Genomic DNA, 25,756 nt, shown 5'->3' on the forward strand with positions numbered 1-25,756 from the left:
GTACCTTTGGAACTGTTTGCAGGTCACTATATTGGCTTTCTTGTACAAAGATCTCATCTGCTTACATGGGAAATGAAAACACTTCACATAATAAACTTTGAATCCAAAGTTCTAAATCTCAGTTCTAATATTTCTGACCCATTTCTTACTGTATTAAAATAAGCTTTAAAAACAAACCAAACCAAAAAAAAAAAAAAAAAAAAAAAACCAAACCAAAAAAAACCAAAAACACCAAAACATTTGAACTCAGAATTTTTATCCTATTATTTTGGAGACAAGGTTGCTCTATGTAGTTCTGGCTAGCCTGGACTATGTAGACCAGGCTGGCCTCAAACTCACAAAGATCCCCCTGCTTCTGCCACCTGGGTGCTGGGATAAAAGGCATGCAACCATGCCCAGTCAATATTTTTATGAACAAAAGAGAATGTAGCACCCACCTAGCACTGTACTATCTCAAAAATCTGAATGCAGGAAAATTAAAAATGACTCAAAACAGCACCGGAGTTGGCAAAAATCAGCGATATATTTTTCCATTGGGATGAAGCACTACAAATGTCTACAGAATACTACTGACTTTGTGCAAGCAGCTATGCCAGAGGCCCAGGACCCACCTTCACCTAGGTGGTTTTCTCTTGGTACCTTAGGGTGTGCAGTGACACTCTGTATACAATCCATTGGGGTTAGTGCCAAGGGATAGGTGAAAGTGATGAACTCAAATCTAAACTGTTCTAAATTGCAGTGTAATGCCCTTTAAATGAAATCTAATCATCTGTCATGTAATCATGCTCAATGAAGTCTCTGGATAAATTAATACTATGGCGCAACTTTTAGATTATCATTACAACAACAACAAAGTAAAAGCACATGGAAGCACTGAGAAGTAGTGGGGTTTTGTTGTTGCTGGTGAATTTTCTACTACTGGCATGATTCCCATACTTTTTTTTTTTTTTTTTTTTTGGTTTAATCTGGCAGTGTTTTGAGCATTGTTACTCAAGTCTGAGATAGTCAAGCCATTTACTCTGCCACCTGCTTTCTCACTGTTGGAACAACTAGGAAGTAACACACACATTTTTGCCATTGCATATTAGAAAGCTGCTCCTCCCCCCAAAAAGAAGAGAAGCGACAACACACAGCACACCTGCTTCAGGAACAGCGGTGTGCATGCAGGAACTGGAGAGCTGCTGTTCGCACCTCACTTGTCTGTCAACTGCCTTTGCTCCACTCCAAAACTAGGTGTTTCCACCAGAAAAGTCTGAATCATTACTGCAGCCACACGTTTCAAACAACTTGTATCTGAGTTGGCTTTCAGTAACTTCCTCCAAGATAGCAGACATTTAAATTATACTCAGAACACTGTATTTTTTAAAATTCTGGTACCCTCAAAGTGAGGATTAAGAAGTTATTTAGAATACATTCTTTCATGGAACTTTTACCAATTAACCTATTACCCTTCTTTTAAAAACAAAGAAGTTAATGAACCCCAGGACCAAGCAAACTGGCTGGCTCTACAGAGCTGCAAGTCGGGCCATGTGTGCCACCCTTTGGAAGTGGCTCCCATGAGCTGGACTGTAGCGTCTGGGGCTGTGCAGGCCAGAGGAGGAGGTGTGGCCAGGCTTACTGGGGCTGCTACCAGCTGGACTGCATCGTCCTGAGCAGCAGCCATGATCCAACAGCTCACTTGTGAACTTCTCTTTCAGTGCAGGACTTGGCCAACTACAGAAACCGAAAAGAAATCTGTTACCACAGAAAGGCACATCTAATGAGCAGAGATTTAAGAACAGAACAAAGGATGTAGGCATGACACCTATCTTACAGTGGGGAGATACTTATGTATCTCAAATCTGAAGACTTCACACACAACATATGTTGCTCCGGCTACACTGCCACCCCCGGTATGGTTTGCCAGGAGCAAGCCTGCCCTACTTTTGCACTCAATGAACACCTGCCTTTGTGATCACAATTACCTGGACACACAGCCAGGCTTGCACAGGTTAGCTTTGTCACTATGAGAACGCATGATAACCCTGTCAGTCTCTGCACTCTGATGTTCTCATAGCACGTACCTCTGTCTGTCTAAGGATGAGTAGCACAGGACAGTACTTTTCCACCTGTGGACAGCTGGGTACAGACCAGGGTCAACATCCACACACTCAAGAGCTGCTAAGACATCTCGATCTAGTTTTGATGGTTCCTCGCTAAAATGTAGAACAGAAGAGATTAAGAAAAGGCAGAAACACTGAATAAAAATAAACAAAGACTTTTAAGGTATTGTACGTTTAATTCAAGAACCAATCTGGAGGGATTAGAGAGATGGCTTAGCAGCTAAGGGGTGCTTCCTGGTCTAAGACTGGAGTTTGGTTTGTAGCATCCATGTTGGGAACTTACATGCACCAAATAAAATAAATGAAGTAAACAAACAAAACTAATCTGGGCTGAGCATATCAGCCACTAAACCATCCAAGTTTCAGAAAGCCTAAACTGGAGGGGCCAAAGCTGGTATGTAGGGCCAGTCAGGGTAAGTACAGTAGGGGAGTTTAAAGAACTTTAAAAGATGCCAGTTCAGTCTTCCATGGCAGTATCATGTGCCCTTATGGTTTTGAGTCTTAAACATAGGACGGATTAAATCATTGTGTTGGCACATCATTATTGACACTGGATTAGCACAGTTCAGAAAGAAGGCCTCAAGGACTTTAAAAAAACTACACACTCGGGGGCTGGAGAGATGCCTCAGAGGTTAAGAGCACTGACTGCTCTTCCAGAGGTCCTAAGTTCAATACCCAGCAACCACATGGCTCACAACCATCCATAATGTGATGTGACACCCTCTTCTGACCGGAAGGTGTACATGCAGGCAGAGCTCTGTATACATAATAATAAATAAATAAATCTTTTAAAAAAACAAAAAGCTACACACTCAGCTAGGTGCCTTAGGCGCACACCTGTAATCCCAGCACTCTAGGAGGCAGAGGCAGGTGGATCTCTGAGTTTGAGGCCAGCCTGGTCTACAAAGTGTGTCCAGGACAGCTAGAGCTACACAGAGAAACCATGTCTACAAACAAACAAACAACCACTCCTACCCTTGTTACAGTGCTGTAACTTACCCAGAAAGGAAGAGCCTCCTGTTGGAATCTCCTGTGGTAGATGAGGACACAGGTTCCTGACCAGCCTGAATCCCAAGTTGGGGGCTGCTGGAGCCCAAAGACATTTCAGCCATTGCCTCTGACACCTCATTGTTGGACCTGATTTGGTTGTTTTCAAGTCTTGTTACTGCAGGAGGAGGTGACAGCAAGTCACTTCCTGCTGCATCCTTTCTTGAAGCCAGTATCTTATCCTCTGGGTTCCTATTTTTATTTGGTGTCTCAAAAGGGCTCTCTCCTGGACTCTGCAAATTCAGTTTATCAAACTCAAGAGTCAAACTAGAAACAGGCGGTGGATGGGCCTCCTCCCCACTGGTTGCCTCTAGTCTTCTTCCACCTGTGGTCCTGTTGTTCAGAGGATGACAAAACCCATTTCTGCTGTTATGGGGACAAGATCCAGCGGAGGCTTCGTCAGGGTCCACCTTCTGGCCCAAGGAAAGGGAACTGTAGTCAGAGTTTTGGGATTTATCGATTGTGGGCCGACTCTGACTTGGAACTGTATTTTGCTGATTTTTTATTTCTTCCAAGCTGATGTCATCGTCCCCATCTAGAAATGCTCCTACAGAGATGGAATTGCTGTACTTCTTCCCACTGCCTGTGAGGACAGCAAAGCAGCATGTTAGTGTACAGGGTGGAGCTGGAGGGAGCCTTTACCCAATGGAAACCCTGCAACTCAAGCAAGAAAGGACCAATTCAAAAACAGATCAGGTTGGGTTTGTTTGTTTGTTTTTTTCGAGACAGGGTTTCTCTGTGTAGCCTTGGCTGTCCTGGACTGGCTTTGTGGACCAGTCTGGCCTTGAATTTACAGCGATCCGCCTGCCTCTGTTTCCTGAGTGCTGGGATTAAAGGTGTGCACCACCACGCCCGGCTGCAGATCAGGTTTTAAGACAAGGGACTTGTGGCCAGTTTCCCACAAACTGACTTGATAAGGTTCTAGGAATACTGTGTAAAAGGAGCCCATGAAAAACTGCTTCATGTCTCTATTCTGCAAATGAAAGACACCAACAACCTGAGAGGACACTGTATAACTGCATCCATGGTCCTCTTGAATATTAAGTGCATACAGTGTCATTAAACAACAGGTTCAGAGCATATAAAGACACATCCTGGCACTAACGCATTTTTAACCTTCATTCCAGCATCAGTCTCCATATTCAAGGCTGCTTCTCAGAGTTGCTTTTTATTTAGTATTATGTATGTATATGTACACAGTGTGGGTCAACAGGCTTCTGTGCCAAGTGCCTCTATCTCTACGCCATCTCAAAGAACCAATCTGTTTCTCTTTACATGGTGTTTATATTTTCCCTCCTTCCCCACACTGTTCCAGGGAATTTAATTTGCAGAGTAAATACTTTATAGGTCAATGGTTCAATTTTCATTTAGAAAGCTTTAAATTATACTTAATTTTAATTTCTATTTTGGGAGACCCAAAGCTCTGGTCATTATAAAGTTTATACTTGGCTTTAAATTTTCTGATCTCCCTTCTCCACCTCTCAAATGTTAACATTTTAGGCACTACTATACTTAGCTAAAATTATCTTTAGTTTGATCCATCTAAACACTTAGTTTTATTTCTGATTTAATGAAAGCTTTTCTAAGAGTAAAGTGGTGCTAGAGCAACAGCAGCCCGAGCCGCTTCTCCAGGGAGGGCGGTGGTCTGTGTGGAAGACCAGAAGCTCAAGGAGAGGCTATGGCGAAGCCCCCAGCTCTTAATCCAGTGTGCGTTCAAATTTACTAGTTTTTTTGTTTCACTTTAGAGTTTTTTTTTTTTTTTTTTTTTTTTTTTTTTTTTTGGTTTTTCGAGACAGGGTTTCTCTGTGTAGCCTTGGCCATCCTGGACTCACTTTGTAGACCAGGCTGGCCTCGAACTCACAGTGATCCGCCTGCCTCTGCCTCCCGAGTGCTGGGATTAAAGGCGTGCGCCACCACGCCCGGCCACTTTAGAGTTTTTGTTTGTTTTGGTTTTGGTTTTTTGAAACAAGGTTTCTCTATGTTATCTTGGCCATCCTGGACTCTCTTTGGAGACCAGGCTGGCCTCAGAACTCACAGAGAACCACCTGCCTCTGCTCCCCCAAGTGCTGGGATTAAGGGAGTGCAGCACCACGCCCGGCTCACTTTCGTTTTTTTTTTTTAATTACAAAAATGACATATGCTAGTTGTAAAACATCTGGAAAACTTTCAAATGAGATGCAACTCTAATGTCACCATAACCATCTTAGTATTTTGAAAATGAATATTATGCAAATATACTTAAAATCAATGATACACTTTTCTTCCCCCCAACTGTTCACATTGTTTCACATCACTCACCATAACTGTTTACATCACTCACTACTGTTTAAAGCATGATTTTTCCGTGTAAGGATGGACCATTTCCTCAGCCTTGCTTAAACACCTGCACAGACACTGAGTTATGCAAATTGCCAGCCAGTGCCTGGATAGCACACTTACTTCCTGGGGACCTCACCACACTGAGATCTTACAATCATGGCTTAGGTACTTTTAAGGTGTTTCTCTAAAAAAATTTTTTTGCCGGGCAGTGGTGGCGCACGCCTTTAATCCCAGCACTTGGGAGGCAGAGACAGGTGGATCCCTGTGAGTTTGAGGACAGCCTGGTTTCCAACGCCAGTCCAAGACAGCCAGGGCTACACAGAGAAACCCTGTCTTAAAAAACAACAAAACAAAACTTTAAATTCTATTTTATTTATGTGCATGTTTTGCCTGCTTGTGTGTTATGTGCAGTTCGTGTGTGCCCAATGCCAGCAGAGGTAGAAAGAGGGTGTGGTATCCTCTGGAGCCGGAGATACAGATGGTAGTCATCAATTACCATGTATGTGAGTGCTAGGAACTGATTTTGGGTCCTCTCCAAGAGCGGTATTTTTAGCCATTACAGGCATTTCTTTCATTCTAGTGAGATACATGTGGGGTTTTTTGTTGTTTTTCAGGACAGGGTTTCTCTGTGTAGTCTTGGCTGTCCTGGACTCACTTTATAGACCAGGATGGCCTTGAACTCACAGCGATCTGCTGACCTCTGCCTCTCAGAGTGCTGTGATAACAGGCATGCGCCACCATGCCCAGCTGTGATTCTGAATTTTTATACACTACCCCATGCATACAATACAGCTCATATACCTGCATATACATATGGGTGTTCAGACACAGAGCCTGCTGTGATGCCCTGTTTTCGTTTAACACAACTATATGCACATTTTGGACACCAGTTTAAGATAAAGATGTTTTTATAGTTAAAGCACATAAAAAAAAAAAAGAGAAACTCACAGACAACTCATACCTACACTTGCTTACCAAAAACCGAGGCTGTGTCCTGAAGGCAGCCTTCGTTTTCTGCTGTTTCCTGCTGAGCCTTTTTGCTTATCTCATGCTGGACAAGGTACTCCTCTAGTCTTTGCAAGCCTTCCTGGGAAGACAGATCAACAAAACATCCCAGAAATTCCCAGTATTCAACCCAGGGATACCCCAGCTCATGAGCTAGCTCCCTGTAAGAAATAAAACACAAGTAACCAATTGAGAGAATAGAAACAAAGCCAAACCCCCCAAAACCTGAATACATAAAAAATAGCACTTACGTGCCAAAACTAATTTTGGCTATTTTACTTTACCCCAAACTTGGACATTTTCTAATGCTCCCCTAATGGTTAGACCCTGCAGTGTCCTTTGAGAAGTTACTCTGTAACATAACAAGTGACTCACTCATCAAACAAGCCCAGTGGTACAATCGTACCAACTTCACAGCAAAAAAGTCACACACAAATCTCCCTAATACATGCCCTTGTTTTGGCCAAGTACATAAAACTTTAGAGGTCTGTGGCAGGTTCAAATTGGCACATACTTTGAAAAAAAGGCTGTAAGAGCTCCTAGTAATTCCTTCGGGGAACTATTATGCTTCAGTATTCAGACTTAACTTTAAAAAATCATCTATCCACAACCACACAGCACCCTTTGCTCAGCCTGTCAGTCATGGTCCTACGAATACCTTCCCACTCTCTCGATGCCTCGCTCTGCGTCAGACTTTCTGATGCTGTGGAAGAAGCCTGCTTTCTTTCGAGGTGGAGTTTTCCAGAGCTTTCTAAAATCTTCTGCCTGGAAGAAAAAGTTTCAAAATAGGCTGTGCTTCATGCAGCTCACTTAAGACTTAGAACCACCAACAGCACAGATCCAATGGCTTTCTACCATCTTACAGATTCTGCAGCCATTTCTACATACAGCCAAGAGAGAGCATGACCTCATGGGATCTGGGGAAGGTGGAATTGGTTGTGTGACTTTTCCTAGGTAGCTGTTTGTTTATAACTCTTCAAGAAAAGTGATACAAGGAAGAGCTACCTTTCTGTACTGGCTCATGTTGATGGTCAGATCTGGTCCAGGATGGCCCAAGTATGAGGCCTCCCCCTAAGGACAACAGGTACTGCCCACCTGTCAACTCACTGGTACATATATCCCATTTTCCTTTACCTATAAAAAGAAAGCTGAGAGCTGGACGGTTGTGGCGCATGCCTTTAATCCCAGCACTTGGGAGACAGAGGCAGGTGGATCTCTGTGAGTCCGAGGCCAGCCTGATCTACAAAGTGAGTCTAGGACAGGCAAGGCTACACAGAGAAACCCTGTCTCAAAACAAAAAAAAAGATAAAGAAAGCTTACGTCAGTCCCTCCTGAGTAATTTGCACTTGAATTTCATGTTTGCTGTAACTCATTTGTCAGAGTGACGAATCACCTACCATGCTAACAAGGCACATGAAGCAGCTCATTGGATCCCAACTATCTCACGTCATTTTGGAAACATTTCCATTCTTTTCTTGGGGTGGGGAGAAGGGGTTTGGTTTTTTGGTTTTTAGAGACAGGGTTTCTATGTGTAGCCTTGGTTGTCCTGGACTCGCTGTGTAGACCAGGCTGGCCTCGAACTCACAGCGATCCACCTGCCTCTGCTTCCCTGAGTGCTGGGATTACAGGGTGTGCTCAGCGCCGGGCAGCATTTCCATTCTTTTTGTTTGTTTGTTTTTCGAGACAGGGTTTCTCTGTGTAGCCTTGGCCATCCTGGACTCACTTTGTAGACCAGGCTGGCCTCCAACTCACAGCGATCCGCCTGCCTCTGCCTCCTGAGTGCTGGGATTAAAGGCGTGCGCCACCACGCCCAGCAGCATTTCCATTCTTACGAATTATTTAGAAAGTTGTTTTGTGGTAAGATCACACTTATGTATATAGCCCAGGCTGGTTTTCAAATTGTGATACTCCTGCCTCAGCCTCCTAAGATGCTGGAATTACAGCATGTGCCACCATGACCAGCTTATTTAGAAAGTTTTAAATAATAGCTTACGCACATCAGTGAGATATTTTGCTGTGGAAAGCTGTCAATTGTAAATCTGGGATAAAAGCGTGTAGAATCTGTGATCCAGCAACTCCATCATTATAAATGTACTGACCATCTCATGTGTGAGCAGAGCTCAACTGGATTTTGCCTCAAAAAGTGGTGACAGGAGCTCAGGAACATGAGGGAAGCTGTAGGAGCTCCAGGTATAAAAAGTTTAGGGGCTGGAGAGATGGCTCAGAGGTTAAGAGCACTGTCGGTTCTTCCAAACATCCTGAGTTCAATTCCCAGCAACCACATGGTAGCTCACAACCATCTTCAATGAGATCTGGTGCCCTCTTCTGGGGGGCAGGAGTACATGCAGTCAAAATACTGTATATGTAATAAATAAATAAATCTTAAAAAAAAAAAAGTTTAGTGTGGAATTTGAATTTGCAAATGTGGAGCTCCTCCCTAAGCACAAAGGGTGGTAAGGGACAGAAAAGGCTTGCCCAGGAAAACAGTACTGCATCGGGAGGCCTGGGCTTCCAATACACCTTCCCTGGGCACATCAACAACAAAACAAACACTCCAAGGCCTTAATACCACTTCATCAGAGGTGCTCTCAGTTCAAGATGACCTTAGGCTTCTATGAGAACAGGTCGGAGCACCAAACCCTAACATGTAGAGATAGCTAGGGCAGTTTCTGAAACGCACTTCCTGACCTCTCACCTTGGATGGGCTCAGAGGCCCCACAAAAGCTCTCAGTGTCATCACAGGGTCTCGGGGGCTACTCCGACAGTGGTCAGCATTAGAGGCCTCAGCTCTCTGGTCTGAGGACCACAGCTCCCCAATGACAGGAGAAGAAGTGTCTTCTGCTCTCAGAAGTGGCACATAGTAATGACCTGAAGAGATAAATGTTAGCACAAGCTTCTACTTACCTGGTCTGAGTCAGGGTCTAGGAGAACATCAAGGAAAACAGTGACAGAAGGGACCAAGACTGATTTGTGCCAGCAACTAAGTGAGCCTCATCTCTATTCTCTACTTAAGCAGGGTTTTTGTTTGTTTTTTCTGCTCTTCCAGAGGTCCTGAGTTCAATTCCAGGCAACCACATGGTGGCTCACAACCATTTATAATGTGATCTGATGCCCTCTTCTGGACTGCAGGTGTACATGTGGGCAGAGTACTCATACACATAAAATAAATAAATAAATCTTTAAAAAAAAAAAAAAAAAGAAATTAAATCAAGGTCATCCTAAGCTTAGTCAGTTTGAGACCAGCTTGGGCTACAGAGATTCTATATTAAAAACAAAAAACCAAACAAAGGGGGTGATGGAGTTAGAGCTTAGCAGTTAAGAGAATTTGCTGTGTTGGCAAAGTACCAGGGTTTGGTTCCCCAACATCCACATGAAGACTCACATATGTCTAAATCTAATTACCTACTTTGTGGTAGTCCAGTTGTACACTGAATCCAACACCCTCTTCTCTTTGTGGGTTTCAGGTATGTACATCTCACACACACACACACACACACACACACACACACACACCATTCATGCACAAACAATAAGTTTTTTTTTTTTAAACAGGAAACTGGTTGGGCATGGTAGCATACGCCTTTAACCCCAGGACTCTGGAGGCAAAGGCAGGCCAATCTCGGTGAGTTTGAGGCCAGCAGGTCTACAGAGTGAGTCCTGTGACAACCGGCCTACATAGTGTGACCTTGTCTCTAAACAAATCAACCAGGGAAATGTATTTCAGTATCTGAGATTGTGACTGATTTCATGTATGTGGAGGTTTTCCTAAATGGCAGATTTTGATCCCCTCCCCACTTCCTGGACTTTGAAATAATGGCTATCTTCTGGAAAGTATACAACAAGACTCACATATAACCTACCTATTCATAAAGTAAGGTTTACTTTCTTTTGAATAGTCAAGTCCTTTAAATTTATAGAGTGTATGGGAGCTGGAGAGATGGCTCAGTGGTTCAGAACATTCACTGGCTGCTCTTCCAGAGGACACGGGTTCAGTTCCCAACACTCACATGGCAGCTCACAATGTCTATAACTCCAGTGTCAGGGGATATGCCATGCTCACACAGACATACATTTAGTCAAAAGACCAATGCATATAAAATAAAGTTAAAAAAAATTTTTGGATGTGTGTGTGTGTGTATGTGTGTGTGTGTGTGTGTGTGTGTCTTTGTATACTAAAATGTCCCAGGAAAATACTTTACCACTGAACGATGTTAAGCTTGTACATAAAGGGCTGTGAGGTAGATCAGAGGTGGAGGAGTCCAGCATGTTTGAGGCCCTGAGTTCAGTCCTCAGTACAACACTGCATAAACAAAATTGGACCCAACCCTCAGTGGTCTTGTGTCCACCTTTTTTATCGTATTCATTTATGCCAAGTTTGGTCTCTTCTGTATGACGGGCAGCGTGCAGCAGTGCCGTCAGTTCTGCAATGTGCTCCCTGAAGCAGTAAGTCTACATGCACACGTGAGAGCCTCTCCAAGGCGAACACTGAAGCTCTGGTCTGGGTTTTAATGACCCTCAGCAGGAAACAGGGAAGGTGTGCAAAACTCCACAAGGCTGAGTAACAAAAAGGAACACGGATGCAGAAGTACCATGTTTACTCCAGGAAAAAGCTAGGTGACCACATCTTAGTAGTGATCAAATTATATGATCACAAATAAAAGAAGTACCGCCACAAAGTGTAACCAATTACATATTGAGGTATTTCTGGCAATTTAGTTTAATTGTGTTTAGTAACACAACTGGAGCCTCCAACAAATGCCAGATAGCCCAAGAGATACCTCTGCCACCTCTACCACACACTGGGATCAGAGTACAATAAAGAAGCCAGATAATCTTAGATTGGGAGTTAGTGCCCATTTCTACAAAATGTCAGATATCTAGGCTACAGGGACTCTGACCTGAGAAAATGCCCAGAGAACTGCTAGGCCATGACCATGACTATACACAGCTAAGAAGGAAAAGAAGACAAAACAGGTCAGAGAACTCCAGTTTTACTCAGTCAGCAGAAGAAACAAACTGGGTAGAGACAGTGGGAAAAGTGCTCATGCATCTTCTGAGATGCACTGAAAACAAGACAGTAGGACAGTCCCTCCCGAAACTAACCATTTCCCCACAGCTGAAAGGAAAGAAGCATGACAGGCTCCCAGGCCTTAGCACAACTGATGGAATACCATTCAGGCCATAAAACTCAGCACACAGCCAGCACCACCTGCCAAGACGAAAGACCAGTTCAGACCAGTCCATCTAAGTCTGCAGTTCTGAGAAAGTTTCTAAATATACTAATTTATTTTTATTTTTTTACTATCTGTAGTTCTGCCTTTAGCTAACTGTACTGGTTAACCGAAATATGTCAACCAAGGATATGGTTTTTGTGCTTCAAAGCTCACCCCGAGAAAGGCGTGGGGCTACACTGGGTTTCAGCCCTCTCTAGTGAGAAGGGTTCAGAGAAACAGCCTCAGAGATGGAGGAGTCGCTGAGCAGCAATCAAGGAAAAGAGACCCTAAGACCAGAACAAGAACGAGTGGCATGAAATCAGGCAAGGAGGTGTAGTAATCAGGAAAAACAATGGATGGTTTCCAAAGGTTCCGAGGGAAGTTCACAGCACCATTTTTTCAGAACCTGGGAAAGCAGATAACCCTCGGCTGTGCTCCCCAGGGGCAGTCATCAGGCAGGGCCTCCTGCAAAGGGCCTGCCGTGCCAGGCCCTGAACCCACAACTCACCCATTAAGTGTTCTCTAATCCTCTCTTTCAGCTCTACAGACTTGTTTTTGCTTCTTTCACAAATTACCTATTTAAACAAAACAGACAAAGTGAGCATTCTAAATATTACTATATTACACTTCCTACCAAATAGAATAGTATCTTTAAAAAATGGTGTTGTTTATTTTATGCATGTTTATATGCTGTGTGTGTGTGTGGGGGGGTTAGGTACAGATGCCCCAGAGGTCAGATGAGGGTGTTAGAGCTGGGGTTCTGCAAGAACAGTAAGTGTTGTTGTTGTTGTTGTTTTTAAAGACAAGGTTTCTCTGTGTAGCCCTTCCTCGCTGTCCTCAAACTCAGAGATCCACCTGCTTCAGCCTCTTGAGTGCTAGGATTAAAGGCATGAGCCCCACCTTGGTACCACCCCGCCTCAGCAAACTTCTTAACCACTGAGCTTCTCTCTCTAGCCCTAGGATTATCTTAGTGCTCAAGATGTCACAAAACTCACACTCAGAAAACCCACGCTAGGGGGGCTAGAAAGACGGTTTAGTGGCCAAGAGCAGTGGATGATCTTTCAGAGGACCTGGCTTTAAATTCCAGCACTGACATAGCAGTTCACAGCTCTTTGCAGTCCCAGTTTCAGGGGGTCTTACAGTCTCTTTTAGCCTCCATAGGTACAGGCATGCATGTAGTGCAGACATATATACAGGCAAAACACATAAAAATAAATAAGATCCTGGGTAATTACAACAGTACTAATATGTTAGAAAGAAGAGAAAATCAGTTACTTTCCAACAAAAACAGAACAAAACGACAACAGAAATTCCCATAAATTACCACCTTGTGAAATAAACTAAAACTGTGGACTCGGTTTCAGGAGGCTTACTTGTGTATCTGAGACAAGAGGAGCTGTTCTCAACGTGGCACATTATGCATACACATTAGTCATGAGTTTAGAATGGTTATCAAAAATCATTTTATAAAATGGAGAGATGGCTCAGAGGTTAAGAGCACAGGCTGCTGCTCTTCCAGAGGTCCTGAGTTCAATTCCTAGAAACCACATGGTGTGGCTCCCAACCATCTATAGTGTGATTTAATGCCCTCTTCTGGCCTGCAGGTATACATGCAGGCAGATCACTGTATATATAATAAATAAAGATATCTTTAAAAAATAAAAATAAAAAACAGAGAAAACTATATTTCTCTGTAGTAAATTTTTTTATTTTTATTTTTTTCTTCTTTCCTCCATTCCCCAATACCAAGGGGTTATGCATGTTAGGCAAGTTGTCTACCAACTGGGCCATGGGAGTGCTACTAAATGTAATGGTCGCCAAGGAAGGGGCCTGACACACATTCCCACCAAAAAAAGAAAAGACAAAAAGAAAAAAGAAATGTCCTTTAGGTTTTATTTCTCGAAAACAATAGATCTAGGTCAGCTAGCAGTATACAATGCCTGATCCTTACATTAGCATTTTGGTTCGTATTAGATCCCAGTGTGTCTTTATGTCACAGGCACAGCATGCCCTGCAGCTGCACGAGCCCTGACTGGAACAGTGTGGATGTGGCTACCTCCTGACCCGCTACAGGGTGAGCTGGACATATCAGCCATTTCAGCGTCACACTCATGTCATTGCCACCACTAAAGCACTAATTTCCGTCAGGGTCTCTGCCACTTTCACCACCCGTGACCACCCACTCACTCCTTTGACTGTGATTGGCTATTGCTGATGGCCACTTTCAGAGAAATCAACTGACCAAGGCTAGGTTAGCTCATTCCCTCTGCGCTCTACAAATACACAGCTTTCACAAAGTACATCACGCTCAGCAGTCAGCACTCGACATGTGCCCCACAAGGCACTGCTACAGTCACAGAATGCAAATTTACATATTTCAGTTTCTAACACAAGACAATGATTGCAATTTAAAAATTACTTACATCTTCAGGTGTTTTACCATATTTGTTCTTTGGGTTTTTCACAATCAAAGGGTGCGAAGAAAGCACACTGACTACATCCACATGTCCAAACTTACAAGCAAAATGTAATGGTGTCTCAAAGCCCTAAAAAGGGCAAGAAGCACAATTAGTCACTCACATTACTAACGTGGTTGTTCTACAGTAAAAGCAGCTATTCACTTAAAACAGTGGTTTTCACGCTTCCTAACCCTGTGACCCTCTGATACAGTTCTTCATGTGATGACCCCAACCATTAATTACTTTAATTGCTACTGTTATGAACTATCATGTAAATATCTGTTTTCCAATGGTCTTCCATGACCCCTGAAAAAGGGTCATTCAACCCCCCAGAGAGTTGTGACCCACAGGTTGAGAAGCATTGATTTAAAAGAAACTCACCAGGCTGGCCACCAAGCCTGACAACCTGAGTTCAATCCCTGGTGGGAAAAAGAGAACTGTATCCTGTGACATATACCCCCACCCCAGCACACACACTAAATAAATTAATACGTAGCAAGAAACGTGTTTTGAACTAGGGTCTCACTATGTAGCCCGAGCTGGCTTGGAACTCCATATGCAGACCTTGCTAGCCTTAAACTGAGTTCCTGCCAGCCTCTGCCATCTGAGTGCTGGAATTAAAGTTTGAGACTATCTCAAACCATATCTGGCAGTAAGTTTTGTTTTATTTTGTTTTAACAGAAAGTAATAAAGCCTCAGACCTGTGTGACGACATTTGACCAGTGAAAGCAGAAGGATCAGGAAATGAAAGTCATCCTTAGCTAGGGAGTTAGTTGAGACCAGCTTCAGTTACATAAGGCCCTATGGCAAAGGCTGAAGAGACAGCTCAGCAGTTAAGAGTACTGGCTGCTCTTCCAGAGGACCCAGGCTAATTCTCAGCACCCACCCTGTTCCAGGGGATCTAACAGGGCTGCAGGCACAAGCTCCTTTCCCTGTTCAGCCACCTTACCAAGATTTTTTTTCTTTCTTAGTGGTACTAAGGATCAAACAGAGCCTTATACATGCTAGGTAAACACTTTTTTTTTTCTTTCTTTTTCAAGACAGGGTTTCTCTGCGTAGCTTTGGCTGTCCTGGACTCATTTTGTAGATCAGGCTGGCCTTGAGTGAACTCACAGTGATCTGCCAGCTTCTGCCTTCCAAGTGCTGGGATTAAAGGTGTGCGCCACCACGCCTGGCTTAGGTAAACACTTAACAAAAGTCTCTGCTCTGTCTATGCTTTATGGTATTCTTCCCAGCCACGCCCTAACTGGCCCCTTTCTTGACAGAACCCAGCCACTGCCTAGAGTACTCCATCTAGTTATTAGTCATAACCCTTGGAGAAAGCTGAGCAAGGAAAAATACAAAATGCACAGTTTAAAGAGAAAAAGAGCACCAGGAAGTGCCAACTCTAGTGCTCAAGGAGATAAAAAATCTTAAACAACAACAACACCTGATCCTAAGTGGAATAAAGGGCAAGAGCCCCCCACCCTCACCCCCACAGTTAAGTTCCCAATTTGTGAAAAGAAATTAAGGAAAAACTTTAATTCCAGTACCATTCAGGAGGCAGAAGCAGGCAGATCTCTTAAGTTTGAGGCCAGCCTGGTCTAAAGAGCAAGTTCCTGGACAGCTAAGCTTAGGCAGTAAGGAGACCATCAAAACCAGAAACCCTGTCTTGAGAAACCAAAAACAAGCGGCTGGAGAGATGGCTCAGAGGTTAAGAGCACTGGCTGCTCTTCCAGAGGTCCTGAGTTCAATTCCCAGCAGCCACATGGTGGCTCATAACCATCTATGTAATCTGAGGCCCTCTTTTGGCCTGCAGGTGCACATGCCAATAGAGCACGCATAGACATAAAATAAATAAGGAAAAGAAAAACCAACCAACAAACAAAACTACAAAGCTGGTGCAAATGTATTTGAATGAGGGCCATGTTCCAGGCCCAGCAAGCAGAAGAACCTGGTAGGTTTGGCTACGTGGCTCTGGCTCTAGAGTGAGGAGTGGTTGTGGGATCTTGCTCTGCTGCTCTGCTGCTGAGGCCAGGCATATGGCAGGAGTGTCCCTGCATGGAGGCGCAAAGAAGCCATTTCATCAAACTGTGAAAATGAAGCCGGGATTACCTTGGAGACCCCAAGATTTCAGAGCTTCCAGAGTCCTGGGATACCTGCCAAGGAGAGCTGCAGAGCAGGTGTGGAACCAGCCCGGGAAAGAGACCAGTGTGCTGGAGTCAACAAAGCTGAATGGAACTGGAGATTGTAAGAACGCTCTGATATCAGACATGGAGTTGCAGAGCTTGGAGTTTGCCCTGCTGTTTTGTTTTTTTAAGGTTTATTTATTATTATGTATACACATATACAGCGTTCTGCCTAAATGTATGCCAGTGGGCCAGAAGAGGGCATCAGACCACATTATGTTACAGACTATGGGGGCTTCTAGAGTTGGGCTAGATGAACTTTTGCATTATGGCCAGAGTGGACTGTGGTGGTTTGAATAAGAGAGACCCCCATAGGCTCACAGATTTGAATGTGTGGTTGGAGGGAGCTGCACAGTAGGCGGCGTAGCCTTGTTGGAAGAAATGTGTTACTGGGGGTGGGCTTTGGAGTTTTAAGATAACTCAAGCCAGCCAGTGTGGATCCTGAGGGAGAGCTCTCAGTGGCTCTCCAGCAGCAGGTCTGCGTGCCTGCCACCATGCTGACAGTGAGTCCCAGTTAAACTATCAGAGTTGCTGTGCTCGCGGCATCTGTTCACAGCAATAGGATGTTAAGATGGACCAGCTGTCTGGAAGAAGCTTAGGCCAACTGAGGCACCTTGAAAGGACACTCTCTAGTATGCTGAGCTGCTTGCAGGTTCCCAGCTCTTTTTTGTTTGTTTGTTTTGTTTGTTTTTTGTTTTGTTTTTCGAGACAGGGTTTCTCTGGGTAGCCTTGGCCATCCTGGACTCACTTTGTAGACCAGGCTGGCCTCGAACTCACAGCGATCCGCCTGCCTCTGCCTCCCGAGTGCTGGGATTAAAGGCGTGCGCCACCACGCCCGGCCTAGGTTCCCAGCTCTTTGTAAGCTGTTACCCATGCCGGGGTGGGCCTTGGTGATGCAACTGTCTTTGAGTCATTTATTTCTGCTCCTGTAAGTAACCCCCTCACCCATATTTCTAAAAGTAACCCCAATAAAACCCATTGTTTTTCACCAAGTTCGATGGTGGTGGTATCTACTTTGGTCTGTCATGATTCCCTATCTGGAGTTGCCAACATGTTACATCTCCCCAAGAAAAGTTTAGTTATGTAACATCCCATAACCATCTTTCTAAGTCAGTCTGATCTTCGTGCTTTTCCACAAGCCTTGCACGCTGATGCAGCAAAGGAACACAAGAAGTACTCCCACATATGAGAAACCCAAGCCTGCATCACACCAACTCAGGAGGCATGCACGCTCACCGCTTTGTCAGGAGTGTTCAGGTAGAGGTCGACAATGTACAGCATGCGCTTTTGCAGCATGTCCACGCTGTCATCTGGGTACATCAGACGCATAAACTCGGGGTTCTCCAGAGTCTCTAACGTCAGCTGGCACACAGAAGCCTGGTTCTCTTTGGCAGCAACATGCATGACATTGTACCTACAGCCTTCCTGAAAGAAGAACGCATGCTGAGCTCTGTGTGTGTGAAAGGAGCTCAGCGAGCAGGAGTGGTGCTGGAAGCCTACTTACTTGTACAATGGTTGGGTTGTCTCCAGAACCAATTAGATACCGAGGATTACTCCAGATGAGATCAGAGAAGGCGCGTTCTTCCCCTTTCTCAACGGCTTTCCGCAGCTTGGCAGTGAGGTCCTGGGTACGGGGACTTTTATAACTGTTTGCTCGTTCTTTGTTTACTGTTTCTGATTCAGCCAGGCACAAAGCATCTGCTATCAAGAGAAAGAATTAAGAACACTTAATCTCACAAACATATCCTTCTCACTTAGCCTGCTGTGGTGAAGGTCGAAGCCTCTCTACAGAGGATCAGCAGGTCTGGGAGTGACAGGTAGAAATGACAATGGTAAAAGCACACCACAGTGCCAACGCAGTGCAGAGTCCAATCAGATGGCCGAAGACTGAGTGAGACTAAGACAGCATTTTGTGCACTTTAAAAAAAAAAAAAGAAAGTCTCACTCAGGGGTAGTTCAGGCTGACCCCAAACTTCCAAAAAAACCAACCAACCAACTGCAATACTCCCTTCGAGAAAAAGAGCAGCACATACAGCTTTTAAGGTTTAGTCAAAACCTGAGAGCTCCTTAAAATGATTTCCTGCAGGGACACTTTCCCAAGATGAAAGAGAAACATGAGTCAGGGAAAGGTAGGAGGCACAGACAGGCCCTCAACTGAAGGTCTACCTCAAACAACTGCGGGGAAACGGGATGTGAGTCAAAGCCAAGCGTCTCCAAACAGAGACTGATTCTTGCAGGTCCCAGAAGTAGGTGTACCTTCAGGTTGGGCTGTAGAATGTTATCAGCATCAAAATATCCACACTCGCACAAGCCACAGGCAAAAAAACAAAAACAAAAAACCAAATAGCCAGGCATGGTGGCGCACGCCTTTAATCCCAGCACTTGGGAGGCAGAGGCAGGTGGATGGATCTCTGGGAGCTCGAGGCCAGCCTGGTGTACAAACAGTTATAGGACAGCCAAGCCTACACAGAGAAACCATGACTCGAAAAACAAAAACAAACAAAGCTAGATACCCAGGAAGACAGAGAGTATTCCCTTTGCTGCTTCTGTGGTCCATAGCTAGGACTTGGCTCATCAGCTTCAGGGCCTACTAGCACCAGGCCCATCGTCCCTTACGCCCTCAAACCTTCCCAGGGTGGCCCCAGCCCCCTTCTCTTTGGTTGTTCCATTGTAGGGCACCTCAAATCTCTACCTCTTCTTACACCAGATTTATCTCACGGATGAAGAGACCGAGGTGCCGTATATCAGGAACGGGGTAACTGACAAGTACAGCATGGCTTACCTTTCAGCCCATCACTGCCCAACAGTGGCCCTGCCTTCACAGGAGACAGTGAGGATGTAATTTTGTTGGGAGAAGGGAAATAATCACATATTCCTCTAGCAAATTTTTCAGCATCTTCTCTTGTTGGAAAAGCTTTAAACCGGGACCCTTTGATCAATCTGACGGCTTGCAATGCTTCCTTTTTATCTTCGTAAACATGGATCCTCTCTGGGTACGAGAGTAACAAGGGAAGGGAAGAGGTGAGTAGCTTGAGCCCTGTTTTAACTGTTAACAAGTCTCTTGGTTTCAACCCTCACGTTCACAGTTCACATTTTCTTTTTCTTGTTTCCTTTTTTGGAAACAGGGTTTCTCTTCTAGACCAGGCTGGCCTTAAACTCACAGAGATCCAACTGCCTCTGTTTCCCCAGTGCTGGGATTAAAGGCATGCACCATGACACCCGGCTCAGATTTTCAAGCTTGTGTAAAAAATATTTTTTTAGGATTAAAAGAAGTGTATATGTGTAAGTGTGTTTTTGTGACTGTAAGCATATAATGTATGTGTGAGTGCCCTTGGAGGCCTAAAGAGGATCAGATCCCATGGAGCTGGAGTTATAGGTAGGCTATAAACCATCTAACATGTGAGTTGGGATATGCAGGCAGATTATCAAGTGCTCTTAATCATTGAGCCATCACTCTGCTCACCTGCCACTGTTTATCATAAAGAAGTCCTTGGCTATGCAAAAATGTCAAGTGAATACACTTGACACCGTATGTGTGTGCATATAAGCAACGATATCATATATTACCTATATGTTAATTCATATTCCAAGGTACTAATAAAAATGAATTTTAAAGTGAGTAAAGATCTTAATAAAAAGAATTCAAACTTAAATTGGATCCAACTTAAGTCGGGTGAGATATAATGGTGTATAGCTATTATTCCAACAGTCACAAGGACAAATCAGAAGGGTTGAGGTTTGAAGCCCACCCTAGGCCATACAGCAAGATCCAGGCCTAAGCACACAGCATAATCCTGGCTAAAACAAAATATTTTTTCCTTTCATTCTCTTTTTTAGAAACGGGGTTTTTTTATTTCCCAGGCTAGCATCCAAGTGCTAGGGTAATTGTTATGTGCCACCACACCAGGCTTACATGGCACTGGGGATTAAACACAGGGCTCCTGCATGCTAGGCAAATGCTCTACCAACTAAAACAAATCTCTAGCCCCAAATTATAGTTCCTTGAGACTGAAAAATCATTTATTCAGTCATTGGTACTTTTATATTTATTAACCTAAAAGCTGTTCGGTTGTAATGAATTTAAGAGGGAGAAGGAAGATAATTACTAACAAATAAAAGAGAGCCAATCATTCGAAAGTCTTATTTAGATGACAGGTCCAGTTCTCCTAGTAATTTCAAAAAGTATTCCTTAGATTAAAAACAAACAAACAATCAGGAGGTAACAAATACAAGTAATAGGATTATAGTTCCCTACTGTGTGAGGAGACGCTGCACGGCACATTACCATTTCTCACAAGGCCATCCTCAGAGACTGGACATACACCATAGAATAGAAGTGGCTCTTTAGCAGCTGTCACTCCAGACCCGCTGTAGTCATTCCTGGCAGAGGCACTGAAGGTTGTCAGGGGGACATCAGACGTTACAGTTTCCTCTTCTGGAGGGTTCAAGCCCACACTATAGCCAAAATCTTTGTCTTCAGGAGAGCTGGACTGTTGACTTGGTTTCCCTTCCACAGATGCAGGAGTCCTTGGGGTGCCCTGGGTCAGGGCCACGGCAGTCACCTCACTGTGCTTGGGAAGAGAGGAAGCCAGCAATCCACCCTGCTCTAGTAAAGCCTGAGCTAATCTCTTCTCAAAAATAAATCTTGTTGTTGATGTAATGGGTCCACATTTCAATCCAGCTTTCATAACTTCTTTTCTTAGGTCATCTGGATCCAGGAGTTTCAATCGAGCCAACATGGCATCCATTGTCACTTCACCTAAGTTCAAGAAAGCACATGCTTAAGTGAGTGCTTTATTTCCTTACAGGATCCCACCTTAGATACAAGTGTGTGTGTGTGTGTGTGTGTGTGTGTGTGTATGTGTGTGTATTCACCCCACCCACCCACACAGGGTTTCTTTTGTAGTCCTGACTGTCCTATACTGGCTTAATAGACCAGGCTGGCCTTGAACTCACAGAGATCCGCCTGCCTCTGCCTCCCAAGTGCTGGGATTACAGGCGTGCACCACCACCCCATCACAATCTGTATTCTTAGTCTAAAGTCTAAAGTCTAAAGCCCTTTTAACTTTATTCAAGGAAGGTTTTTTTGTTTGTTTTTTAGGTTTATTTATTTATTATGTATACAGTGCTCTGCCGGCATGTACACCTGCAGGCCAGAAGAGGGAACCAGATTTCATTATAGATGGCTGTGAGCCGCCATGTGGTTGCTGGGAATTGAAATCAGGACCTCTGCAAGAGCAGACAGCGCTCTTAACCTGAGCCATCTCTCCAGCCCCCAAGTAAGGTTTTGTCCCTGCAGCTTAACAAACATAAACAGAGCTTCATATGTCGCTAACTTCGATCCTTAGGGTAATTACTGAAACCCGAAGCCTCAGTTTCCTTACCTACAAAACAGATGTAATAGAACCACTTGGGTCCTAATGAGAAGTGGGTAAAGTAATGGACATAAACTGTACCACTGAGTGTGATGCTGATAAACCCTGGGGCAGCTGTTGAGACTTGTGGAACACAGGGTTATTAATCTTCAGAATGACCAACAGCACACTGAAAAGTCAACTGAAATAAAGACAAACACCTGCAACTCTCTCTCACCCCCTCACACTCAAGGGCAGGCAACTCTGACACATAAAGAGGCCACAGCTGCTCTCCAAAAAGCCTCTGCGAACAGGACAAGTAAAGGCCTTAGCTCACTAACTGCATTGGAAGTGGAGGTATTAACACAACCTTTACAGTCTTAGAAAAATGGACAGATTGGTAGAGACATGAGAAACTGAGTTAGGTCTGCAGATTGGACAACAGTGCTCTGTCGCTGCTCATTTCCCCATCATGCTTGTGGTGTGACTATGTAGCACAGTAAGTCTAGCGTATTTAAGTCAATAATATTTAGCTTTCCTTCATCTCTTTATCTTGAAATGATTTGTAGACTCAAAATATTGTGAGCTCTGTATAGTTCCAATGGGCCCGTCACCCAACTTTCCCTAAAGGTTGGCACATTTTATTTATTTGTTTTTATTTACTTATTTATTTATTTTAAAGATTTGTTTATATATTATGTATGCAGTGTTCTGTCTGCATGTACACCTGCAGGCCAGAAGAGGGCACTAGATCTCATTATAGATGGTTGTGAGCCACCATGTGGTTGCTGGGAATTGAACTCAGGACCTCTGGAAGAACAGCCAGTGCTATTAACCTCTGAGCCATCTCTCCAGCCCCGACACTTTTAATAATGATAGTACATCACCAAAAATAGGAAACTGGCTTGCTACAACAACTCAGTGTGCAGACTTGGACTTTGGAAAGCTATGTAGGTTGTTCTTTTTTGAGTCTTGGTGTACAGGACTGTAGCAGCACACTACACCTATCGTCCATCCATCTATCCCATCTATCCATCTATCTATCAATCACCTATCATGTGTGAGAGACAATGCATTTCCAAAGCCAGGCATATCGGCATGTTCCTGTAACCCTGACCCTTAAGGCAAAGGCAGGAGGACCATGAGTTTAAGGCCAGCCTAGGCTACATAGCAAGGACATTTAAAAAAGTAGTGGTTTCATTTCCCTAGGACAAAGTTTATGGGTACAAGACAGACTCAACTCCCTTGAGACACTTCTGGATTAATCTCCAGAGCGTCTACACCATTAATAGACTCACAAACAATGCACAAGAACCATCTTTTCAGCATTTCCCAACTTCTGGGAACATCTTTTTTTGTTTGTTTGTTTGTTTTGTTTTTTAAATCTTAGTTAACCTAATAGGTTATGTATTGATACCTCAACTTTAAGTTGTCTCTTTTTTCCCCCAACTAGCTGGTAAGGTCTTTGTACATGAGTTAAACTGTTCTGAACTGTTTTTAGTAATCCTTTATACACCTCAAATGATTTCAAAATGAAAAACTAAAAACTGAAAAGAAAGTTTTAGGGAAACAAGATGCTGCAAGCCAGACGTGGTGGCGCATGCCTTTAATCCCAGCACTCGGGAGGCAGGGGCAGGCGGATCTCTGTGATTTCAAGGCCAGCCTGGTCTACAAAGTGAGTCCAGGACCGCCAAGGCTACACAGAGAGACCCTTTCTCGAAAAACAAAAACAACACAACAACAACAAAAATCCCAGTCCTAGCACTTGGGAGGCAGAGAAGGCAATCTCTTTGAGTTCGAGGCCAGCCTGGTCTACAGAGCAAGTTCCCAGACAGCCAGAGCTACACAGAGAAACTATGCCTCAAAAAACAAAACGAAACAAACCTGCTGCAAACATTGGTGTTTTGGCTCTATATTCCACTAGCTACATACGCTGCTGTACTTCAGTGTCTGGATGATTCCCACTGTGACTGTCTCTTGAGTTTTTGGTACAATGTTCACAGAGCAGATGGACTAGTGGGCATTGTACTCATTAAAGACGCCCTTACGCTATGCGTGTTTCTATACATGCATGTCCAGGTGCACGTGTGTGCACGTGAAGTCAGAGAAGAGCCTCAGGGGTTATTCTTTAGGTGCTACTTTTTTATTCAAATGCTCCTTTGTTTCGCATTATTGAGAATACAGCTTCCCCTCTCCCTCTCCTCCCAGGGCCCCTTCTCATCCACACCACCCAGCCACGGCGTATCAAGCTGCAGTAAGGCTAGGTTAGGTGCCACCTAAGGGGACAAGAGAGTGTAAAACCCAAAGGACAGGGTGTTAGACCTGTTGCCATGACAGGTCATCTCCACAGCCATGTGCAACAACAAGCACAACCTGGACCTTCCTAACCCTGTTTCTCCAGCAAAAAACTGGATAAAATTAACGACTACTAAGGAAGGACTGAGATGCACGGCGGTGGCAGAACACTGCCAGTGAATGCCAGGCTTTGTGTTTTGTTGTTTGTTTGTTTGGTTTTCGAGACAGAGTTTTTCTGTGTAGCCTTAGCTGTCCTGGACTTGATTTGTAGACCAGGCTGGCCTCGAACTCACAGAGATCCAGCTGCCTCTGCCTCCCTGAGTGCTGGAATTACAGGCGGTGCGCCACCATACCCTGCTTCAGGACTTGTGTTTTATCCCCAGCACTAAAAAAAAAAAAAAAGAAAAGAAAAGACGTTCAAGTTCTAAGTAGCAAACGAAGCCTCAGTTAGCACTAAGATGTTAGGATTGGGTTAGCCCTAAGGTTCTATGGTGCACTCAATTTCATCTTCCTCCTAGAATAGTTGGAGTAAGGACAAAACACAGCTTCCGAAGAACACAGACTGAGCACACACCTGGTAAGCATGGATTTATAGTGCAGGGAGGTGGAGGGCTAAGACAAAAAGAGCTAAGGCCAAGGGTGTGGCCTCACATCAGGAGTTCCCAAAACAACCAAAAGGACCACAGGATCCGACGAAAACCTGCCATCCTTACTGTGTATCCATGAACTCTGCTTAAGATTCCCAGGCTTTATCTCCCGGACCTTTCCCCAGACCTGAGACACACATCACCTCCGCTGCTCTTACATGGATGATGACAGCAGGTACTAGGGCTCAGTTTTCAACACTGAACTCATTACTCTCAAAAAAAAAAAAAAAAAGCTATTATTATCTGTATTCTGCTAATGGCGAGGCTTAAAAATTGTGGCTGAATGGCCTGCCCAATACCGAGAAGTACCACAGCAGTAATGGTAGCGCCAGAAGCAGATGTGACACGATTTTGCACTCCAGACACCAGGCTGCTGCCTAACAGTCACCTCAGTCTTAAAGTGACCAGCAACCATCCCCACATCTCTCCTCACCGAGACCTGACAGTCCGGCCGAAAGCAATAAACCAGAACGGCATCCCTACACTTTCCATGCCCCTAAAACAAGCGTCACAGCTAACTTCACTGTCTCATCGTGTCACACCCAAACCACCGCCAGAACCAACTTCCCCCTCTCTTCGGAGAGTGTTCTCTAATCTCCGCTCTCCCTCCCGCGGCCCTCGCAAGGCCGCGCCGCCCCAGCAGCCGGGTCCCTGGATCTCATCCACAGCGGCAGCAACGCTCCTACCGCGGGGCAAAAGTTCCGCTGCCCAGTCAGTCGGATGCCGGCCAGCGGCTTCCCTCCCACTCGCCGACGCTGCCTTACCTGGCCGAGCGGCCGCAGCTTCAGACGCGCCGGGCGGAGGGCGGGGTGTCCCGCTACGGCTCGGGCTGCGCGGCCGCCGCTCCAGCCGCCGGACCAGCCAGCGCACGGCGATGAGCAGCACCGAGGCGCCCAGGAGCTCCCAGGCCAGCGCCGCCCACTCAACCACCGCCAACCGCTGCCACAGCATCGCCGCCACCACGACGGCGAGGCGAGAGACCGCGCCGCTCGCGCCTCAGGCCCTGACGGGGCCGCTCGCTTCACTTCCGGAGCCGCGCCTGCCGCCTCAGGCCTCCGCCCGGCCGCGGGGCGATACCGGAGCCTCCCGCTCTGTTCCCCAACGCTCCCGCCGGAGCTTCGCGGGCAGGACCTCAGCTCAGGCGGCT

At 44.9% G+C, this 25,756-nt stretch overlaps 1 protein-coding gene across 2 annotated transcripts; it reads right to left on the reverse strand.

Annotated features, from left to right (window-relative positions):
- Positions 1 to 950: 950 nt before the first annotated feature.
- Positions 951 to 25,756, reverse strand: Ankle2 (ankyrin repeat and LEM domain containing 2). 2 transcript variants are annotated; one of them, XM_051161771.1, is made up of 13 exons: positions 25,374 to 25,756; positions 20,599 to 21,072; positions 19,096 to 19,302; positions 17,818 to 18,011; positions 17,550 to 17,738; positions 14,110 to 14,232; positions 12,195 to 12,261; positions 9,169 to 9,341; positions 7,132 to 7,238; positions 6,444 to 6,634; positions 3,102 to 3,732; positions 2,064 to 2,195; positions 951 to 1,713 (listed from the first exon to the last, which is right to left on the reverse strand). In XM_051161771.1, exons 1-13 carry the CDS (start codon positions 25,558 to 25,560, stop codon positions 1,506 to 1,508), a joined length of 2,883 nt encoding a protein of 960 aa, XP_051017728.1. In that variant the 5' UTR covers positions 25,561 to 25,756; the 3' UTR covers positions 951 to 1,505. The 2 variants fall into 2 exon arrangements, with proteins under 2 accessions (XP_051017728.1, XP_051017727.1); XM_051161770.1 differs by having other exon boundaries at positions 17,818 to 18,014; positions 25,374 to 25,755.

Source organism: Acomys russatus, chromosome 19, assembly GCF_903995435.1.
Source record: "Acomys russatus chromosome 19, mAcoRus1.1, whole genome shotgun sequence".
Classification (NCBI taxonomy): Eukaryota; Metazoa; Chordata; class Mammalia; order Rodentia; family Muridae; genus Acomys; species Acomys russatus.

Excerpts from the sequence above, each read along its gene's own strand:
- Ankle2 (XM_051161770.1), bottom strand. The coding sequence starts at position 25,560 with ATGCTGTGGCAGCGGTTGGCGGTGGTTGAGTGGGCGGCGCTGGCCTGG. Across the intron at positions 19,303-20,598 it reads GGATGGCCTTGTGAGAAATG|AGAGGATCCATGTTTACGAA; the intron begins GTAATGTGCCGT and ends TCTCGTACCCAG. Across the intron at positions 18,015-19,095 it reads GGGCAGTGATGGGCTGAAAG|CAGATGCTTTGTGCCTGGCT; the intron begins GTAAGCCATGCT and ends TTCTCTTGATAG.